Source organism: Nannospalax galili, unplaced genomic scaffold (assembly GCF_000622305.1).
Source record: "Nannospalax galili isolate Female #2095 unplaced genomic scaffold, S.galili_v1.0 scaffold697, whole genome shotgun sequence".
NCBI lineage: Eukaryota > Metazoa > Chordata > Mammalia > Rodentia > Spalacidae > Nannospalax > Nannospalax galili.
In genome coordinates, this window is record NW_008339441.1 from 167093 (window position 1) to 190344 (window position 23252).

At 42.6% G+C, this 23252-nt stretch overlaps 1 protein-coding gene and 1 pseudogene across 13 annotated transcripts in view; one reads left to right on the forward strand and one right to left on the reverse strand.

The window, feature by feature from the left end:
* The window catches only part of Phf21a (PHD finger protein 21A), a 211926-nt gene that overhangs the window by 5890 nt on the left and 182784 nt on the right, over nucleotides 1-23252 (reverse strand). For 9 of the 13 annotated variants that reach the window (XM_017798445.2, XM_008834165.3, XM_008834166.3 and 6 more), the window contains 7 exons: nucleotides 16817-16915; nucleotides 13507-13558; nucleotides 12735-12814; nucleotides 12256-12316; nucleotides 9548-9711; nucleotides 1873-2028; nucleotides 271-346 (listed from right to left, as the gene is read on the reverse strand). In XM_017798445.2, coding sequence (XP_017653934.1) covers nucleotides 271-346; nucleotides 1873-2028; nucleotides 9548-9711; nucleotides 12256-12316; nucleotides 12735-12814; nucleotides 13507-13558; nucleotides 16817-16915 — 688 coding nt within the window. Of the gene's footprint in view, nucleotides 1-270; nucleotides 347-1872; nucleotides 2029-9547; nucleotides 9712-9784; nucleotides 9808-12255; nucleotides 12317-12734; nucleotides 12815-13506; nucleotides 13559-16816; nucleotides 16916-23252 lie in introns of all 13 variants that reach the window. The other 4 variants (XM_008834168.3, XM_029564072.1, XM_029564073.1 and 1 more) reach the window with 1 other exon arrangement.
* On the forward strand, nucleotides 7875-9080 carry LOC108490916 (annotated as a pseudogene).

Consider the following 23252-nt stretch of genomic DNA (forward strand, 5'->3'; position numbering starts at 1 on the left):
CAGAGAAGACACTGTCCCCCAAAGCGCCCTGCTAACCCCCAATCATTCAGGGCACAGGGCCTGTCCACCTGGGAGGCTTGGCAGGCTTCACAGGCATAGGCCACCACACTTCCCAGTTTCCTTCTCAAGAAGGTGGCACACAAACTTTTCACTTCTTTCAATAAAGGCCCATTATTTTCTTTTAAAATCAAAAACAATCAAAGCATTGCCTTCCAATGACTTGTTTAGGAAGGCCAGCCTTACCAAAAAAGTACATGGCTAATCATTTACCTGCTTTGTAGGCAATATAGGAATGAACAATTGCTAAAGTTCCAGGCCATGGAATTGCTTCTTCCTTCTTCAGCATCTGAAAAGAATTTTAAAATTTTACCTTGAAGAAAAAGTCTGTGGCCACCAGTAGACAGGGTGGAAGTTCCAAAGCTCAGCTCCAAAGCTCAGCCTGGCGGACTGAGGCAGCCTCTAAGCCCAGGCCTTAGAAAGGACCTCAGGTGAGCATTCCAGTCTCCTCATAAAAGCCACATGACCCCAACCACCTGAGGGAACCAGCAGCCCTAAAGCTGCATGCCAGCATGATGCAGCTACCACAGGCCCTTCTGTCTTTAACTTGATATGAGCTGCCTATCTCAATTTTAGCTTTGTATGTCCTGTAAAAACCTCTTCACCAGTCAGGCATGGTGGCACACGTCTTTAATCCCAGCACTTGGGAGGCAGAGGCAGAAGCAGACAGATCTCTATGAGATCAAGGCTAGCCTGGTTTATATTGGGAGTTCCAGGCCAGTTGGGGCTACAGGGAAACCCTGTCTCAAAAACGAAAAAAAAAAGCCAAGGGGGGAGAGTCCAAGACCAACATAAGTGTGCTACACACCTATAAGCTCAGCACTCAGGAGGCTGAGGCAGGAAGGTTCAGGTTCAAGGCCAGCCTGGGCTACAGAGAGATCCTGCCTCAACCAACCATGGGCTTGGGATGTACTGGGATGTAGTTCAGTGGCAGAGTGTTCGCATAGCATGCACAAGGCCCTGAGTTTGAGCCCCAATGCTGCAAAAACAACAAAAGGAAAAGGATAAAAGGGAATATCAAAATTCTCTCTAACCAGGATTTACTTTTTAAAGAACTGAGCAAGATTTCAAAACATGGCTGGTGCTTGGGCTTATTTTTCGGACTTTGCTTGCTTCCAAAAGACCTGAGACAGCTTATAATAAAATCTTATAAAGATAAACTGGGAGTGAGAAAATGAGGCCAGGAACCAGAGACAGGAAGGAGGCACTAATACGCATGCGTAAAACATTTAAGTCTGCAATATCAAGAGAGGGCTATGTAGTTTGTTCTCAGAGCCTGATGACAAGAATTGAAAAGTGAACTTGCTGTTACTTGAATTAATCAAATGAGCCCTTGCCTTTAAGGATTTTATCTCCAAAGAAGGGTTCTAAACTATATGCTAAGTTTATAGCATTCTTAGAAAATTAGGCAGAATGAACTTTTGAGGGTCTTGCCTTATTTATTTATTTTTGCTTTGTATTGTTTTTTCAGTCTCACTATGTAGCCCAGGCTGGCCTTGAACTTGTGATTCTTCTGTCTCAGTCCCTTAAGTCCTGGGATTATAGATGTGTGCCACTATGCTTGGCTGAGTCTGAACTTCTAAAAGGAAGATAAGCGATTTCAGATAAAAGCAGAAGTTAGTACAGCAGGGAACCTGTGAGGGAACGAAGGCAGTGCTCTTTGTCTGCATGCGTTGCCATGAACCAGGAAGATAGGGCCTGCAGAAGAACGGCTGGGAGAGAGAAGAGAACCCTGCTCCCAGGCTCAGAGGGAACAGAGTCCCGGTGGCACTGTCTTTCTCCTCCTTGGCCCCTCATGTGTATGGCTCACAGTACCTGGTCCTGACATCTGGGGCAGATCCACATGCCCTTGGGAATTGCTTTTAGAGGTGGGTCTAAACAGTCCAGATGGTACACACGGGAACATGTGTCGCACATCAGCAACTGGCCACTTTTTCTGCAAACACTGCAAAAATCCTCATGGATATCACCCTATGAGATTGAGAGGAAAAGTAAGAAAAAGAACAAAAAGGGTAAACATTTAATGTTACCATGTACATCACAATTGCATATAAATGTTTTTTAACAGCTGCCATAGCAGTGACAGGCCCACCGATACTTCAGTGTTCAAGAAAAGCAGGAGTTGCCAATGGTACAAGCCTCCACCTGCTCCACAAAGCTGAGGTTCTCTGCGAGGCAATTTAACTTGAAATTTAAAACTTTAAGGAACTTAAATTTAAAAATATAAAGTGAGAATTCAGTTTCATAATTTAGAGTTTACAGCAAAGCTCTGTGGTTGCACAGGCCAAAATTAACTGCATAGGCAACAGCTTGGTCCTTCTGATGGTGAGTCCAACACTCAGATCAGAGACTTCCAGGCACTGAGGTCCATTGGCCAAAGTGTCTCATGACATAAGCAGTCTTCACTATCTATCATTATGGGGGGATTTTAGAGTAATTTGAAAACATAGGCAAGAAATAATGATTTACTAAACTTATTCAGGGGGAAATATAGTGAATATTCAAGTGGGAAAAGATCAAGTCAGGAGTAAATCAGACTGACAGATACTTTCTAACACGCAGAACTAAAGAAGCAAAGTAACAGCTGATGGTGCTCTATGGAACCAGCATTTAGCACTGCTGCTCAATGGACCGTGCTATTCTGGGAGGCTTTATTTTTCCCCATAAAATACTTAACCAGATGGAAAAAGACAAGCAACCCCAGTCCACTCTACCACCCGCTTCATGGTAGTTTTAATACTCAGGTAAGTCTGCTGGAGCCCTCTGAACAGAAGGCACCATCAAAAGAAAAAACAAAAAAACATCTATTTAAAATTTGGAGAGGAGAACACAGGGGGGAAATAAAAAAAGTTCTTAAAGAGGTATCTCTCAGCAAGTCAGTGCCCAATCTGTTCTCTGGATGGGATTAATGCCACTGTTTAGGACAACATGGAAGGGAAGACTGAAAGGATAAATAGAGGCTGTCATCAAGTCAATGCTAGCATGCTGCTAAGATGTCTGGGCTATTCTTTTAGAAGACCTAACACAGAGCTTCACAGAGCTTCTGTATAGGAAGCAACAAGCCAGAGAGCAATGCCCAGTCCTTCCTTTCTAGTATTTAACCCCTCTACCACCTCACCAATGAAAGAACACATCTTCCCAGACATACAGTTTCTCCCATCAGGAAAGGCATGTGTGTGTGTGTGTGTGTGTGTGTGTGTGTGTGTATACACATATGTGCACACACAGGTGCATATGCATGTGGGGGCCAGAGGCTTCTCCACCTTATTTTTTGAGACGGTCTCCCAGGGAACGTGGAGCTCTCTGATGCAGTTAGGTTGACTGGCCGGAAAGCCTCAAGGATCCTCTTATCTCTATCTATCCAGTATTGAGATTATAGGTGCAGGCCACCACACCTGACTTTTTTTTTAAAACATCCCTAAATTGGGATTCAAACTCAGGTCTTCATGCTTGTATAGCAAGTACTTTACCAACTAAGCCATTAACCCAACTCTTGGACAGACCCTTTTCTGGACTGCTTAGAAAAGAGTTCTAAGGGATATCATATTGTAGATAGATTTTAATCTTTCTCAGTAAGAAAATGTCACCTCTAAGCAGTAAGAAAAGATACTTAGTACATATAAAAAATATTAGAATGAAGCTTAACAATTTAACTTCCAGCCCCCAGATGCTGTCACCTTCTTCCTTCCTTTAAAAAAAATTTTTTTTGAGACAGGGTTTCTGTGTATCTTTGTTGGTCTGGAACTTGCCAGGTAACCCAGGCTAGCCTAGAATTCTTGATCCTTTTGCCTCTGCCTCCCGAATGTAGGGATTATAGGTATGTGATACCCTGATACATTCCTTCACTCTTAAAACCAAGATGAAGGGTGTTTTTTGGTTCTTTGGAGAACAAGTCTTTCTTGAACCTTAGCCCTAGGTTTTAAACTTGCATCTTTCTGAAGTTTATAAACACAGTGTAGTACAAAGTCATGTAAAAACGATCAGTGGTAAGGAAGTGAGAGGAACTGGGTGTCTTATTCTGAAGGACTTTCTCTGCTCATTTTACTTTGTTTCTGAGTGAGGACAGTCTTAAGAAATGGAAGGCACATAGTACAGAAAGAAAGGGTTGAATAATAACTTCTTTCAACCCTTCTCCTTCTCCTCCTCTTCTTTCTTTTTGTATTTTTGAGACAGGCTCTCCCTTTAGCCCTGGCTGGCCTGGAACTCACTATGTAGACCAGGCTGGCCTCGAACTCACAGAGATCCTCCTGCCTCTGCCTCCTGAGTGCTGGGATTAAAGGCATGCACCACCATGCCCAATTCAACTTTTTTAAACCCAGGGCTCTTGTGCATGGTGAGCAAGCACTCTACCAACTGAGCTACAGCCCCAATTCCTGTAGAGACCAGAAGAGTGTGTCAGAGCCCCTGGAACTGGAGTTACAGATAGTTGTTAGCTGTCATGTGGGTATTGGGAATAGAACCTGGGTCCTCTGCAAGAGCAGTCAGTGCTCTTAACTGCTGAGCCATCTCTTCAGCCCCTCAACTTTCTTTCTTTTTTTTAAAATAATGATAAAATACTTATTATTTATTAATTATCTTTTTTGAGACAGGGTCTCCCTGTAGCCCAAGCTGTCCTGGAACTATGTAGACCAGGCTGGCCCCGAATTCACAGAGATCCGCCTGCCTCTGCCTCCCAAGTGCTGGGACTACAGGCATGCACCACCACGTCCTGGCTCAAGTTTCTTTTTTAAAAGATTTATTTTTATTTTATGTGTATATGTGAGTGCCTGCATAGATGTATGCATACCATGTATGTATACTTGTGCCTAGGGAGCCCAGAAAAGGGCATTGGATCCCCTAGAACTGGAGTTACAGTAGTTGTGGGCCACCCAGCGTGAATGCTGGGAAACAAACCTGGGTCCTCTTCGAGAGCAGCAAGTGCTTAACTGCTGAGCCATTGCTCCAGCCTGTCTTTCAAGTTCTTAAAGCTAAGAAAAGTTCCTGTCCTATTTACATACCCTAAAGCAGTAGTACCAGGTGTTTGGAAGTGTCAGAATTCCTTTGTACTCTTAAAATTACTGAGGGACCCCTAAGACTTTTGGTTATATGCACTGTTTCCTGATATTTACAGTAATGAGCATCTTTAAAACATTTAACCTCTGAAAAAATTACAGAATCACAGAAAGTTACAGCAACAGTACACTTAAAGAAAAAAAAAGAAACCTCAAGAACATACAAATAATGGGGCTGAAGAGATGACTCAGTGGTTAAGAGCACTGGCTGCTCATGCTCAGGTTCGATTCCCAGCACCCACAGGGCAGCTAACGACCATCTGTGACTCCAGTTTCAGGGGATCCAACACCCTCTTCTGACCTCCACGGGCACTGCAGGACATGAGTGTACCCACTTACACGCAGGCAACACACTCGTACACATAAAATAAAAATAACAAAATATTTAAAAAAGAATACATAAGTAAGCATTTTATACCCATCACACCACTCAGTATGTAGTATCCAAAAATCTCTACTCTTCAGTATTGAGAATGATGCAGAATGGCTAATGATGCTTTAGTATCATTGTGAAAACAGTTTTGACATAAATTCCTGAAGTGTCAAGAGACCCCAGACCACATTTGGAGAACTGTTAACAGCCTAACAAGGGTGTTAGGATGAATATAAAATACTGAAGACACTTCTTCCATACCAGGTAGGTCTCTGCCTCAAAAGTGGAGGAGGCCTAGGGAGGCACCATACCAGGGCAAAAGGCTTAATGCTAATGACAGATCATAACCAGGCAGTAAGCTGAAAGATGCCATGTTTTCAGGGAACATGTTGGCTCTACTGACTACAACTTTACTGTATGCTAAAAAATTTTATGATTAGTTGACATATCTTTCCTTCTCATAAAAATGATAGCAGCAACAAGGTACATCCTGAGGATTAGTGTCTGGCTGGGTCTTGTAATACCAAGTCCTTCTAGATGATTATTGTTCCCCAGGAAATGCTTGGCTCTCAACTGTTATTGTTTAATTAATGTTGTTGCAGCGTATGCTACCCAGCAGCAAACACACAGACCCTGTGTGTTGGTTTTAATCACTGCTATTGTTGGGTTACTGCAAAAGTAGAAGTCAATCATCTTTAAAAAAATGTATCCCACTGGGTTTAACTTAGTGGTTTTAGAAAAGCTTTATTTTGTCTTTAGATTTCAGAAAAGAACAATGTTTGCTTTTTAAAATGGAACTTGGCAAGAGCTTTTAGTTTGTGATTTGATCTGAGTGGATCCTTTGTGTCTAGTCTCTAAAAGAGAACTGTAAACTATCTCAACCAGAGAACCCAGACTAAGTTCATATGGTTTAAGAAAAACACTCATGGGCAGAATAAAGCCATTTATCTATCCCCAGCACCTGTACACAGACTCACAGGAAGAGCTCTAACAGGAGGCCAACCAGCACTGAAACTCTTTGGCCATACTTGGACTGGGGGAAGTTGGCAAAGTCTTTGGTACCAGCAAACAAGGTTTCAGATAAGGACTCCTGGTATTCATTAGCTTGCCAAGTTAGATAATCTACATCAACTACTAAGCCCAAAAGTTATGAAGTTAGGAAGGCTGGTTGAAATGCTGTCTTTAGAACCAGGATGAGTCTTAGCCCCAGCGATGTCCAAGGAAGGGTCAGAGAACAGAACTCTTCTGTGAACCCCAAGCGTCTGGAATTCTAACTCGGGTTTGGATGGAATTCTCTTGGAGAGAGGTATGCTATGAGCAAGCTGTGAGACTCTTCAAGGAACATTTCACCCGAAAATGGTTAATAGGAAGCTTGTAGTTCACAGAAGAACTAGGACAGGGACATAGAAATCCTTGTTTTCTCTCTTCAGCCCTAATCCTCTTCCATCTGCAGTGAATGGCAGTGTCCTCCTTCTGGTTGTTTGGCTACAACTTTAGATTTATCCTTCACTATTCTCTTCTTCTCACCCCGCATTTAATCCAACTGATGCTTTAAAACATAAGCAGCACCAGTTATTTGTCTCCACCTACCACCCCATCAGGGCCAGGTGTTGTCATTTCATACCCAAACCACCAGGGCAGCCTTCTACTGGCCTCCCTGCTTCATCACACTCTTCCAAAAACCCCTCACTCCAAATTTTAGACAAAGTACTCCTTTCAAAATCAAGGTGACTCTATTACCATCAAGAATCATCAAAGGAGGTTGAAGTCTGAGAAACAGTCTGTTGGGAAACTGAGTATTTACTATTTACATAGACTCAAAACTATCTCCAACCAAAGTGAACACAGACTTTTACAAGCGAAAAAAACTGAACGGAAATTATCCAAAGAGATGAGTATTAATGCTATCAACAACTGTACATACTGAAGTCACACAGCCTTGTGCTGTGCTATCCTGAGAAGCACCTGTCATCACTGATCTGGGCTCTTACATGTACTCCAACATGTTCTGGGGGGGGGGGGAACCATCACAATACAATGAAGAGCACCTTACAGAGCCACTGTCCCATTTTTAAAAATTCCACTGCCGCTGGGCGTGGTGGCACATGCCTTTAGTCCTAGTACTAGGGAGGTGGAGGTAGGCGGATCTCTGTGAGATTGAGGCCAGCCTGGTCATCTACATAACAAGTTCCAGGTCAGCCAGGGTGAATGGGGGACCTTGTCTCAAAAAGACTAAAAAAAAAACCCCACCATTAGGAAAGCCAAAGATAGGCTAAGAAATAATTTCAGAATAAAGGAGACTGAAAAGATACTACCACGTTAATGTCAAGAGTGATCTTGCTATCTTGGCACCAGTGGAGGCCTGCTGGGAGCAGGACTTCTAAAAGGCAAATATGTCTGGAAGGCTGTGGTGCAAGGCCACTTTTGCAGGCTATAAGTGAGGTCTCCAGAACCACTCAGAGCATACAGCTCCTTTTAAAATCAAAGGTGTTTATGCCCAAGATGAAAATTAATTCTACTTAGGCAAGAGATATGCGTAAGTGTATAAAGCAAGAAATAATACCATGACTCCTGGTGGCAAACCAAACAAAACCAGAGTAATTTGGGGAAAAGTAACCCGGGCCTGTGGAAACAGTGGCATGGTTTGTGACAAATCCCAAAGCAACCTTCCTGCAAAGGCCATTGGACAGAGAATCCATGCGATGCTGTTCCCCTCATGGTTTAAAGGAGTGATCTTGGACTGGATCCTGGAATTGTCACGAAGGCATTTACTGGGACCACTGGAGAAATCTGAATATGAACTGTAGGTTATATACCAAAACATGGTGGCTGCACAACAGAATACTCTTATTCTCAGAGAATGTACACTGAAAAACTTCAGAGTGAAGATTCATAAAGCACACAATTGGCTCAGAAAAAAAAGTGTGTGTGTGTGTGTGTGTGTGTGTGTGTGTGTGTACACGTGCGTGCATGTGTATAGGGGAGAAGTAAAACTGGCAACCTCTTAACAGCTAATGAATCTGGCTAAAGGGTGAGACATACACTGTGCCATTGCTGCAACTTTGTCATAGGTTTGGGGATTTTCAAAATAATTCTTTGTGGTAAAAGAATTTGGTGATTCCTTCACTTGAAGTCCTCCAGTGGTCTCCCATTGTACTTGAAATAAAAGCCATGAAGTTTTGTATGAGCAGGCCTGTCACCTCTGGTCACACCTCTTCTGGTACTTTCTCTGGGAGGCCCTCCCTTACTCCTCCTAGGGTGGTGCCTTCCTGACACTATGTCTTACACCTTATCTATTCCATTTTCTTCACAGTGCTCATCACTACCTGGCAGATTATTCATTTTCTTGTCATCTACCTCTTCTATGGAATACAGTCTCCCTGAGGGCAAGTTCACTTGTCCCTTGCTGAATCCCCAGCCTCAAGAATACTTCTTGCTCAGCAGAACAGTTCTCAGTAAGTATCTGCTGGGCGAACTCACTGCTTTATAAGTGTTGGAACCCATTTCTGACCAACTCCACTAGTAAAGCTGTTCTAGAGAAGACCTTGCACTGCTGGAGCAAAGGCCAGAGCTGCTTTGTTCATGTTCTCTACCTCCAATACAATGGCAGAAACTTCTCAATTATAAGCCCATTTCCCAACCGTCCTCTGAGAACTCATTCACAGTGGATCAAATTCAGACTCTGGTATTATATGAACATGACTCTCAATGACATGGGATGCCAGGGACCCCAGAAGAAAATGCCTGTCCTGGCATGCAGGCCTTCTGCAAGGTCTCCTGCCTGGGACCCTAGAAGAAAGTGCCTGTCCTGGCTTGCAGGCCTTCTGCAAGGTCTCCTGCCTGGGACCCCAGAAGAAAGTGCGTGTCCTGGCTTGCAGGCCTTCTGCAAGGTCTCCTGCCAGGGACCCCAGAAGAAAGTGCCTGTCCTGGCTTGCAGGCCTTCTGCAAGGTCTCCTGCTGGTCCAGAGCTAGGGCAAAAGGTGCAAAGCTGGTGAGGAAACAACACAGGACAATGGTTTTCCCGGTGTGAGCTCTCGGAAAGAGAGCATTTCCCCAAGTTACTTACGTCTGTGGAGGTGGGGCTGGGCAGGGACACAGGCTGCACAGGTGCGGGGAAAGTGAATGTGGCCTCTGTCTTTTCATTTTCAGGGGAGTCGGGATGACTGGATGGGGGGGATGTTGGGGTAAGGGCTCCAAACCCCAGCACTGCATTGTATTTTGGAGGACGACCTATATACCAAGAGAAGGGAACAAAAAGGGGAAAAGGGGGAGGGAAAGACAGGGGGAAAATGATCTCACATACCTTTGGCCAGTGTTCCTCATTGGCTAGCATGGAAAAGGAAGTGAGGTAGCAGGCAGAAGGTTAATACACAGTCCCAGAGAAAGAAAGAAGCAAAGATTTAAATGTCAGTAGAAACAACTACACAAATCCTAAAAGAAAGGAGGAGAAGAGAGCCTTGGAGAGAGACTGCAGGTGCTGGCTTTTGTAAAAAGATGCCATCTTGGGCAGATCATGGCTGTTCCTGGACTATTATAGTCTGAAATTCTGTAGGAGAAACCAGATGCCAAGCACCAAAGAAAGCCAAGGCCAGAACCGTTATGTTTATGCTTTTTGTGCATTAGTCACTAAGGTTTCTCTGCAATCATTATTCTTACAATAATATGATTGATTCTCAGTTTCCACAAATGGATTTATTCAGCATTTCTGCTTTTCCATGTCTCTCCTGTCAACACTTTGGACCGTTCACTGTTGGTAAGGGTGGAGAAAGGCAACGTGAGGAGGCAAGATTCAAGTAAACTATTCTCACTGTCTGCTGTTAGAGCCATTGAGAGGCATTTTCTGGGAGTGGCTGGAACCTAAGAGTAACAAGGTGTTCTCTGCTTAATAAGGAATTCAAGCATTTCCAGCCTTGGGTATCCTCCTTGGTGGACGGAGAGCTGTCTCTCTGCTTTATGACATGAGCATCCTGGTGAGCTACATATTTAAGGACTGAGACTGCTCTAAAGTCTCAGGAAAGGCCCTGCCATTATCACTCTTGACCAAGAGGCCTGGTTTAAAGCAGAACACTTTCAATCAAACTTCAATCTACAAGAGATCTAGAATGAGCCCAGGGGTATAGAAAGTCCATGGCGGTTACTCTTACCACATATCTCAATCAGGGTCCTTGTCTTTGAAGATTTAGGGCTGCAACTTCTAAGCTGTGAGTGATCAAGAGCATAAACCCAGCACACTAAAGTCTAGGAAAAGCCAGAGAAGTCCTGTATTGCCTGCAAGCACAGTCCTGAATTGCCCATAAGCACTGGCTTATGGTATATGCAGGGTCACAGCTCTTCTACCAGTTATAATTCGTATTAGGGTTATGCAAAAGAGCTATGCTTCTGTCAGGTATGACGCTAGCATTACCTGTGTTAAAATGACAGTGCCTTTGTTACAAAGATAGATCCTACTGTTTTTTTTGGTTGGTGAGGTGGACATCAGTGCTGTGAGGAGGAAAACTGAAGATGTACCCTCTTTGCTCACTCACAGGAGACATACCCTAGGCACTGTGAACACGGGCTTTTCTGATTTTGGCTAGGCAGGCCAAGTTCTTTCTGGCTCATTTAGCACCTATCCTCTTAGCAGATACTGCCTACCAGCAGCCTAATTAATTGTGGCCTCTGGCTGGGAACTTCTTAACTGAGAACTGTCAGAGATCACTAAAAAGTAGCTCAACACAAAACAACAAAAAATAACTTATGGTTGTGGTCCAGGAATCAAGATAAAGCAATAACTTAAGGTCTCCCGTCTACATGTTTATGGTTACTTGCAGAGCAGGATGGAGCAGGACTGATGAAAGGTTAGAATGGGTCCCTAAGGCTGGCTGTGCCCCAGGAAGATAATGGTATACTTATAGTTCTGCCCAAGGCAGACAAGGGTCAGGGTGACCTCCTGAGTTTCCAGCAGCTCTGAGATTTTGTGCGTACACAAAAATTAGTATGCTAGTCCACTCACTCTGCAACCTTTCTATCCTGAAACTGTAATTCAGGGACACATTACCATGTGGAGAAGGGGACCTTGGGATGTATTACTGACATCAAAGAGTGATTTCAGTGCCTTGTTTATGAGCTCAAACCTGAGCTATCAGGCCTTATGTAGACCTGCATGGGGAGACAAGCTGCTGCTGCGTGGCTGATGCTCTGCCTGGGCTGTGGGGAATGCTCATGGAAGGTCTAGAAGATGGGAAGACAGCAGCTCTTTAGGAGTTTCTGCCTTGGGGAGCCTGTTTTGCCAGCAACCTTTTCTTCCCTAGTTAGAGATGTACACTTGTGAAAGATTCTAAGTGCTCTTCTTCCTGGAAAGTCTGCAGCTCACAGAAACTCAGTCACATCCTAGCCTCAACGGCAACACGACAACTGAGACACTATTAGGAACACCTTGGCAACAGCAATGCTCGGCTGCTTAATGATGCTAAATACTTCCTTTCACATGGTGTTCTGTTCACTGAGCTATTCATGGATGGCCTGGTAGGCTTGGGGCAGAAATGCTGCATTAAGCCATTTTCCTGAGCCAGCTTAGCCAGGACCTGGAAAGTCAGCTTTCAGTTTTGCATTCAGAGCTCTAATAAGAAAGCTCTCTCTTTTCCTCCCTGTTCTCAGGAAGCAACACAACTATTTTCAAGGGATAAGAGAAGCCAGGTCCTAGGACAATGGGAACGAGGGAGGGAGGGAGGGAAAAGAAACAACACAGAAAGCAAAGGCAGTAGTAGCAAGACAGAATTTTAAAATGGCACTCACCTCTCTTCCGGGTTCCAGGATGCATTGTGCTGTTTAGGTATGTGACTGCACTCTTCTTTCGCTTTGAAGATTGAAGAAGGAAAGGTGACTATTGAACAGCATGGGTACCACTAACACTGGCCAAACATACCTATCACATGCCAACTAGTTAGTGCTGATCATCCCTTGGTCTCCACGCTAATGGGTTTTATTATATATATATATTTGGCTCTAAGAGAACACTTCAAGAGGCCTGCCTCTGTTCCATGACAGAGTGGGGATGAATTAAAAATAAGGTAGAGTTGTATCTACTCAAACTTAGAGAGAAAAAAAAAAAAAAACCTAAAAGTAAGCAGTGACTAATAAAACACAGTAATGTTATGAGCAGAGAGAAACCCATCACCCGATGGAGCAGGCCAACTACCTAGCAGCACTCCCAGCAGGTTTTCAATGGGAGGGGCCCAGAACCCTGAGGAAATGGCCAATCGCCAGCTTAGTACCTCTGGCTCGAAGACTGCCCCACTATACACTGGATTTGCTGTTGTTCTCCTTTTCCGTTCTTGCCTCTTGCTTTGGATTTCTAAAGAAAAGCAAAGTCTTCCATTAGAAGATAGGAGTGAAGAATCTAAAAAACTGAATTTGCTGCTTAATAGGTTGTCTTCCTATAACGAATAAGGAACAGGGGCAAGTGTTTCACTAGAGCCTCAACAGGAGTAAACACTCCTGAAGATCCAATTTACTTGTGTACCTCAGCAAGGAGGCCACACTGTCCCACAGTGCGGCTCTGTTGCAGTCGACCACCCTTACAAACAAGCTGTGCTCACTTATTTTTAGACTGCTGTGCATAGAGGTCTGGATGTACTTTATCCAAAAGACTATCAATCAAAATTCACCATCCTTGAATTAAATAACAAGGACAGGCAGAGCCTTGTAATTGTCCTTAGGATTCTGATCATACAGAGTGACTGGAAAATATATGCAAAAACTTGTCAATGCAGCACTTGCTTCTCTGTGCTGTGAGATAACGAATAGAAATCACCTTAATTCAGACAGCTGGGAAGTGTCCCCGGGATGGGGGTATGGATGGTCTAGCAAGGGGAGGGAATTCAGATGGACAGGAGGCAATTTTTCCTCTAAAGGAAATAGAGTCCATACTAGTTGAATCATACTCTATTTGTGTTCCAATTTCCTATTCTAGGGATTCAATCAAATATCACTTTCAGGAACAAAGCTGTGAGCTAGAAAGGCCGTGCCAAGAATATCTTCTCTTACCTTCTAGATGGTCATGTGTTACCAACCCTAGAGACACCATGAAGGCAAGTTTCTGTGCCAGGGAAACAAAAGAACATATTTCAGTCTGGGAATATCACAAAGTCAACTGCGGGTTCCTAGTCAGATAGCAGGGAAAGCTGGACTGCTGGGCTGGCCCTTGATGGAGGCTGGGTGCAGAGTGGCAGCCTCTACACTGGGCAGCTTCAGTGCCAGGCAAGAGGCTTTCTATTCTAACAAGGGCCAAAGGATGGCTAGGGCGAAATCTTCCACTTTCCCACTCACAAATCAGCATCTTCACTGGCTGGAGTTTGTCCCCCAACCTTCCTCGGGAAGTAGCTTCTTAAAGAGGCGGTACTTCATATTGGAAAAACATGCAGAGGGATTTAAAGAATCTCCATGCAACAAGCTCCAAATTCCAAACGCTCCACCAGTCATGACTAGGTCTCTCACATTTGCTGTTGCTGATCAGATAATATTGACACACAGCTAATGAATTTTAGGGACACTCTGTTCGAAACTCTGGCTTTTAATCAAACATAGACCCAAATATTATGGGACAGTTTCTCTCTGATGGCCACTCTTAGGGCTCCATTTGCACCCCAAATACAGAATGTTAAGAGACTGTAAGCTAGAAAAAGCATTAGACTGATTTCTATTCTTTTCTTTGGTTGGCTGTGATCTGAAGACAGCTTGACTCTCTGTTAGATCGTTGCACGTGGTTTCTAAATATACCAAATACATTGATCTCCTTCTCTGATGAGGAAAGGAACACCATCAGTCGTCAGGAGGCATACTCCTATAGAGTTCTTATAGTACAGTTTAGTCTTTAAACAGGCCCTCCCCCATCCCCCAATATGAAGCCCAGGCTGCCTAGCCCTCCTCCTGCCTCTGTCTCCGGAGTGGGAAGAGTAGTGGCTCTTCCTAGCCTCTTTGAGAATCTCGACCTATCATTCTCAGCACCAAGTAATAGGATCCTCTGATGTGAAGTGATAGGCTCAGTCTATTCAAGACACATTCTGTGAACAAGCTTCTTGAGAACATAGACTGTCCTTCATTGGTATCTTCAGGGTTCTGAAAAAAATGCTTATATTTTCTTTTTTATTTCAAAACTGTTGGTGCAAGCATGCACAGGGCCCTGAATCTGACCCCCAGCATGGCACACAAAAAACAAACAAACAAACAAAAAAAAAACAAAGCAAAATTAAACAAACAAACCTTAGATGGGCAACTGTATTAGACAGAGTATTGGGCAGGGTAAAGCTATCTTACTTGGACTTAATTCCCATTTTCTAATACTATATGCAGAAGTGAGAGTTATTTGGTGTAGTCAATTAATACATTCCTAATCTTCAGGGTTCCTTTAAAGTATGATGAAGACAGTTGCCGTGCACCAACATCCTCTGCTGGTGGACCTCTTTTAATCATAACAGCACTGGCCACTCCTATCCCTTCAGCTCATCTCTAACAATCTAAGTGAAGCTCACAAATAAATTCTTTTTTAAAAAATATTTTACATGTATGAGTGTTTTGCCTGCATGTATGTAAGTGTACCATGTGTGTGCAATGCCCAGAGGTCAGAAAAGGGCATCACATCCCTTGGAACTGGAGTTACCGAAAGGTGTTAGTTGCCATGCGGGTGCTGGGAACTGAACCTCAGTCCTCTGCAAGAGCAGCCAGGGCTCTTAACCACTGAGCCATCTCTCTAACCCTTATAAAGAAATTCTTAAATGATAAAAAAAAAAATCACTCCTCTTACGAATTTCTTTTCTTAGTTCGAGACAGAGTCTAACTAAGTAGCCCAGCCTAGCCTCCAACCTGTAGTCCTCCTGCCTCATTCTCCCAAGTGCTGAGATTATAGATATGAGCTACTGCTTCTGCTAGAACTGGCATTCAACTATAGAATAAAAAGGTGTCAGTTCACACACACACACACATGCACCCACCTCTTTCTCACAAGAGAACAGATTTTATATGACAGTGATATCTTAGTGATATCATAAAGAAATTCTGGTGGCTGGGTGTGGTGGCACGTGCCTGAAATCCTGGCCCTAGGGAGGCAGATGCAGGTGGATTGCTGCAAGTCTGACGTGAGCCTGGGCTATCTAGCCACTTCCAACTCATCCAGAGCTACATAGAATGATCCTGACTCAATTTCTTTTTCTTTTGCTAATAGTTTGTTCTGTTTTTCCTCCAAGTGAAATACTTGCTATTACTCTTTGTAAACAATTTTACAAGTTTTTCAGCAATTTTGTTACTAGTGCTTCTTTTTGGTTCAAGGGTTGGTGCCTTTTAAAAATACAATTAAGGCCGGGCATGGTGGTGTACGCCTTTAGTCCCAACACTTGTGAGTTCAAGGCCAGCCTGATCTACATAGCGAGTTCAGGTCAGCTGGGACTACAGGGAGACCCTGTCTCAAAAAAAAAAACAAAAAATAAAAAATAAAAAAACAATTAAAATTCATCCATTTTCATATCAGAAAAAAAGTATATTTGGTACTTGTTTTACAAAAACTGAGCTGGTTCAATAGGTCTTTATTTTTTCTTATTAAAAAAAAAGACAGGAAGCCCTGATGGCTTCATGCCACTATTTGACTTGGTTTTACTATGACAAATGTATTGAGGACAGAGGGAAATGGATTGCTGGTCTAATAAAATCCAGCCATCAGATAGTCATCATCATAGGACCTGTCCACATTTTTTCTTTATAGCTACTTGTGCAAAAGCATCAAGCTAAAATACCCTTGTGTCTACAGACACACAGATAGATGCATTCAGTGCCTGCACAGGCTCGTCTGTACTTCTGTTTATAACTCTACCCTAAGGCATGGTGTGGACGTGACAATCTTCCTTCACAGAACCATTTATGCGTCAATGAACCACTTCTGAGCTACCAATTCACTTGGAATTTGGGGCTCTGATGTAATAAAATGGTGGTAACAAAACATACTGTACACACAACTGTGATCAATAATGTAAACAGACGTTCGTGGAGCGAATAGGGTATCTCATACATGATGTCCGAGACAAACACAGTGTAAATGTCATTAGGAACATCACAGGATCCCTGCGAACTAGTCATTTATCTTGTTTTTCAAGTTTGCAAGGTGTATCTGAAAGACAGCACCTCAGCACTTCTCCTTTGGAAGTCCAAAATGTTCAAGTGTCAAGGTGTGGGCCCTCAGGACTCTACACTAAGAAACTTGCTCTAGGTCAGTCTGACTTGGCAATCACACTGCTGAATGAACAAGAACACTGGAGAGGAGGGTGGCCCTGGTGCAAACCCAGCCAGGCCTCTGCAACAACGCACCTACCTGAGGGTTCTCTTCCCGTTTTGGTTTGGGTGCAGCAGGTGGGGTGACAGTGCGGCTCTCTGTTTGTTTTTCATCTGTTTCTGTGTGGGATTTAACTGTCTAGGAGAGAAGAGCAAGTGGAAATTCAGAATTCATTTTTTAAATTAAAAGGATGGAAAAAAAACAGCAGTTTAACTATGGCCAAGAAGAAAAGATTATACTGAATTTTGAAACATTAATTATAGATTCTGTTGGGGAGGAAATAAAATGTAAAAGCTGCAGCTGAAGACATTGGGTTGCACAACTGGAGTAAATATGAATCTGTAAATACAATGGGCAAAACAATCAGAAGAATAATCTTTGTGTATAAATATGAAGTACCATGGAGCTGGGTATGGTGATGCATATCTTTGGGCCCAGCACTCAGGAGTCAGAGGCAGGCGGATATCTGTGAGATTGAGGCTGGCCTGGTCTACACAGTTGTGGCTACAAAAAGCAACTTGAAAGGGGGACTGTTTCTATACCTCTTTTTCCTGGAGTCATCTGAGCCTAGAATAGTGCCTCAAGCTTGCATTCAGCAGAGATGACCTCCAGGAGAGTCATTCAAATCTCAATCCCCTCTCTCTCTCTCTCACCCTCCCTCTCTCTGAGAGGGAGGGAGGGAGGGAGAGAGAGAGTGAGAGAGAGAGAGAGAGAGAGAGAGAGAGAGAGAGAGAGAGAGAGAGGAGAGAGATGGTTTTTAATTTATCCCCAAAGGACATACTTCCTATCCTTCATAAAACAAACCTTCAATGGGAAAGCAGTGCATGATAACATTATTAAGGTTCGAAGTGCTCAGAAAGCTTGTTTTCATGACTCTTTGAATGTGGAAGGACACAGGTGGAAGAAGAGGTCAGCCATAAGGGTTTGTATTCCATTCCCATGTGAAACGGTTCCCTGGAGACTCTCTATCTCGTATTTCCAGGGTTGAGGAAACACTTGATGGCAAGTGCTCCTGGACAAGGCCCTATCAACCCATCTCCGCTAAGAATTACCCATGCCCTACCCCACCGCCCTAGAGCACACTGAATGTTGCATAAAGAATACCAAAAAAGCATCCAAATAAAACCAAAACCACAACATTGGAGGGGATATATTTCTCTCACAGAACTCTTGTACTGTAGGAAGCCAGCTGCCACATTGTGCACAGCACTATGTAGGGAACTGGCTGCAAGCAGTGAACAAGTTAGGCCTGTCCGATAAGAACCATGTGCCTGAGCCTGGACATAAACCGCTCAACTCCAGTTATGCCTTGGTCAGTGGCTTTGACCGCAAACTTGTGAGGAACCTGGAGCCAAAACTGATCAGCTAAGCTTCAGGCAGGAAGGCAGGAGGGCAACATATTTAAAGCGATGAGAAGAACAAAACAGAGCCATCAACCAACAATGCTATATTGTATAAAACCACCTTTAAAGAATGAAGGAGAAATGAAAATATTCCCAGATAAACAAAAGCTAAGGATAGTTACCACCGGTGAACTTGCCTTAAAAGAAATGATAAAGGGAGTCCTTCATGCTGAGATGGAAGACAACTGGCTTAGACCCATGGAGAGAGAATTCCAGTAGAGGTAAATAAAAAAGCCAGTGCTATGGTAGTTTTGATTAGTAAATGCTCATTTTGTTCCTATGTGAAAGATACTTATAAATCTGTATCAGCAGATATACAACATATAAAGATAAAATTTGTGACAATAATACCACGATATGTGAGACAGGTGCACAGGAGCCGGGGTTTTATGTATTATTGAAGCTAAGCTGGGAATCAGTTAAAATGAAATTGTTAAAAACTTATGAAAGCTAATGGTAATCCCCGTGGTAACTATCAAGAAAATTAAATATACATGGAATAAAAGGATATGAAGAAGAAATGAAAATGATAGGGACCCTAGAAAAAAAAACAAACACAAAAAAGGCAGAAAGAGAGGAACAGGGAACAAAGGGCTTGAGAGGGGTAAAACAGCAGCATGGCAAAAGTACTTACTAGTAATCATTTTAAGTCAAACTAGATTTAACCCACCACTGAAGGGTAGAGAAGGCAGAATGGATAAAATACACCACTCAACAGTATGCTGTCTGCTAGAGACTAAGCTTAGAGGGGAAGGCACAAACAAAGGTCAAAAGGGCAAATGCAACCTGAAGCTGCAGGGGTGGTTAGACGCCACCAAACACCACTAAGTCAAAATGCCCACAAGAGACAGGGAAAGCCCTAATACAGGACGAAAGAATCTGAAAAGAAGAGTTAAGAACGATATGCACCAGGGGCTGGAGAGATGGCTCAGCAGTTAAGAGCACCTACTGCTCTTGCAGAGGACCCAGGTTCGATTCCCAGCACTCACATGGTGGTTAACAACCATCTATAGTTCCAGTTCCAGGAAATCTGATGCCTCCTTCTGACCTCCATGGGCAATGCATGACACAGGTGCACTTATGCAGTACACTCATACACATAAAATTTTTGAAAACTGAAAAAAAAAAAGAATTATATACCCCAAACAAGAAAATCCCAAGACCTGTGAAACAAACAGTGGCAGGGGAAGAACGGACTATTACGCAGTAGTAATTGGAGACTTCAATGTCCCATTTCATGGAGTGGCTACAGCCTGCAGCCAGGAAGGTGTGAGGACATCAAGGGCAGAGACAACACCCTGAACTGATGAGCCCTAGCAGACAGGTAAAGAAAATTTCACTCAACAACAACATACATGTTTTTCTTAAGTATAAATGGAACATTCTCCATGATAAGCCATATTTTAGGTAAAAAAAAAAAATCGTAATATATTTAAAAGACTTAAATCACATAAAATATCTTCTGTGGCTACAATGGATAGAAAGTAGAAATCAGTCAATGGAAGAAAAGCTGGGAAATCTGGAAGTATGTAGAAATTAAACAGTACAGACCTGACCGAACTGTCAAAGAAGACATCGCCAAGGAAACCAGAAAACACTTGAAGAGAAATAAGGACAAAAATACATCTTCAAACTGAGGTGACACAGTAAAACCAGAAAGGGGAAATTTATGGCTATTGAAAGCACTGTATTAACAAAGAAATCTCAAATCAGTAACTTTATTCTTTAAGAACTAGAAAAAGGGAGCTGATGAGATGGCTCAGGTTAAGAGAACTGGCTGCTCTTCCAGAGGACCCAGGTTCGGTTCTCAAGACCCACATGATGAGTCCAATCATCCCTACCACCAGTTCCAGGGAATTCAATGCCCTATTCTGGCCTCCACAGGCATTGCACAACATGAGTGCACTTACATACATGCAGGTGAACACTCATACGCATAAAATAAAAATAAGAGTAAATTTAAAAACATTTTTTAAAAAAGAACTAGAAAAAGGAAGAATGAAACTTAAAGCTGGCATTAATAAAGACTATAGAGCAAAGCCGGGTGCAGTGGTGCACACTTTTAACTCCTGCACTTGGGAGGTAGAGGCAGGTGGATCTCTATGAGATCAAGACCAGTCTGGTCTATATAACGAGTTCCAGGCCAACCTGGGCTACAGGGAGATCCTGTCTCAAAAAGACACACACAAGAAAAGATTATAGAGTGAGGATAAATAGGGAATAATACGACCTAAAAAACTCAAATTTGGTTCTCTGGGGGAAAAATATCAACAAAATTTATAAACTTCTGGAGACTAAGAAGACATAATCAAAATGTGAAAGTAAAAACACTATTAATAATCTTATAGTATTAAAAACAATTTTAAGAGAACAAAGTAAATAATTGTATGACAATTGCATAACAAATGAAATGGACAATTTTTCCAGAAGCTCATTACCCAAACTGGCCCAACATGAGACAGAAAAATCTAAACAGACTCAGAACTACTAGACTGAAACAGCAGTCAAAATCTCCACCCAAAACAAAAATAATGGGATCAGTGATTTCACCTGAATACCATCAAACATTAAAAGAAGAGTTAGTAGCAGTGTGTGTCAAAATCTTTCAAACAAATAAAATCCTAGGAGCTGGAGAGATGGCCCGCAGTTATGAACATATGCTGTTTTTGCAGAGGACCTGAGTTTGGTTCTCAGCACCCACATTAGGTGGCTCATAGCCACCTATAACTCTAGCTCCAGAGGACCTGACTCCCTCTTCTTGCCTTCATGGGCACCGCACAGATGTGGTGTGTGCACTAAGAGAGAAGCAGGTATACACAAGCATAAATAAAAAACAAAACAAAAAAAATGTAATCCTAGATTATTCCACAGGGTCAGCATTACTCTGATAACAAAGTCAGACAAAGAAACCTCAAGAAGAAAAAGTTACAGATCATTTCCCCTTCTGAGTATAGATGCAAAAGTCCTCAACAAAATACTAACAGATTGAATCCAGCAACATATTAGATGAATGACATACCATACAGGCAGATTCATCTAAAACAGAAACAGAAAAACCAAGGCAGCATGCCATACAAAAAAAACCAATGAATACAAATAATCATCTCAATTAGTTTAAAAAAGTATTTCTCAAAGCCTAGGGGTTGGTGGTACACCTGAGTGGTACATAGTTTACCTAGCATGAGTGAAGACTTTGGTTCAGTCCTCAGTACGCATGCATGCATGCAGAGACACACAGACAGACACACAGACACACAGACACACACACACACGGAAAACAAATCCAACATCCCTCCCAACCAGTTCTCACTGAGAAAGCACAGGAGGGGATGGCTATGTTAGTTTGGCTGTAATAATCATTTTACTATGTATATAAACATCAAACCACTATTCTATGTACCTTAAGCATATACAACTTTTTATTTTAAAGGATTTATTTGTATTTGTAAAATATACCCTCCCCCCGGAAAGAAGACTCTGACCAGAGCTAATAAATTCAGCAAAGCTGCAGTGTACATGATCACGACAAAAATCATTGGGGTATCAAAGGACAGTAACAATACACTGAAAAGACGAGTCAGAATATTTTAAAATAATATGACTGGTAAGAATCCAGTATTCAGAGTAAATAAAGAAGCATTACAACTCATCAAGAGAACAACTCTCTATAAAAACTGGCAGGGTATGCCTTTAATCCCAGCACTCAGGAGGTGGGGGCAAGAGGATCTCTGTGAGTTCAAGGCCAGCCTTGTCTACATAGTGAGTACCAGGCCAGCCATGGGGACAAATTGAGACCCTGTTTCATAAACAAAACAACAATACCTGCACACCCCCCAAAAAACCAAAACCAAATCAAAACATGGCAAGGGGTTTGAATAGATAAGGTCTTTGAAGAATATATACAAATAGCCAATACACATGAAAAGAAATTGCTGAATATCATTAATAATTAGGGAGATACAAAACAAAGATCACTTTACTTGCACACTTCACACCCACTAGGATAGCTATAAACAGAACATTCTTGCCCTGGCAAGAATGTGGAGAAAATGGAATGCACACACATTATTGCTTAGAATGAGAATTTTTCAGTCACAGTGGAAGTCACACAGAGTATAACTTTCAGGAACAGTTTGGCAGCTCCTCAAAAAGTTGAGCAGAGTCACCACATGACACAGCAATTGTACTGCTAGGTGAGAGGACACACACTCATAGGTGGACACAACTCAAACCCATCAGCAGATGAATGGATACACAGATTGTGATACACATGAAGATATATGCACATATAGGAATATAATGGAGCCATTTAAAAAGAAGCATCAACACGTGTTACAAAGTGAATGAATCTTGAAAACGTTACTTAGTGAAAGAAGTCAGATTAAACAGGTACTTACGGCATTGTTCTGTTTACATGGGACATCAAGAGTAATTCTATAAACACAGCAGACCCATGACTGCCAGGGGTAGAGAATGAGGTGGGTAGGAAGAACCTGCTTAATAGACTCTGGGTTTTATTTGGAGGTAACAGAAATAGTTTGAAACTAGATAGAGGCAGTGGCTGAGCAAGACTGTGGATGTACTAAACACCCCTAAGCTATTCACTTTTAAATATTTGATTTATTATTATTTCAATTTAATGTGTACGAATGAAGTGCACTCATGTCGGGCAATGCACAAGGAGGTCAGAAGAGGGTGTTGGATCCCTTGGAACTGGAGTTACAGACAGTTGTTAGCCACTTTGTAGGTCCCAGGTCCTCTGCAAGAACAGCCAGTGCTAATCACTGAGCCATCTTTCCAGCCCCAGTATCCTTTTTTTTTTTTGTAACTCACTATGTAGACCAGACTGGCCTTGAACCCACAGATATCTGCCTGCCTCTGCCTCCCAAGTGTTGGGGTTAAAGGCGAGTGCCACATGCCTGGCTCCAGGATCATTTTTTAAAATTTGATACTTCTTGTTCCTTATATCTCACTAGGACTTACTATAGTATAGGCTTTAAAAAATCATTTTTTTTGTCACTAGTAATAGTGCCTATTTCTGGGCTCTCTATCTCTTTCTGTGACCACGTGAC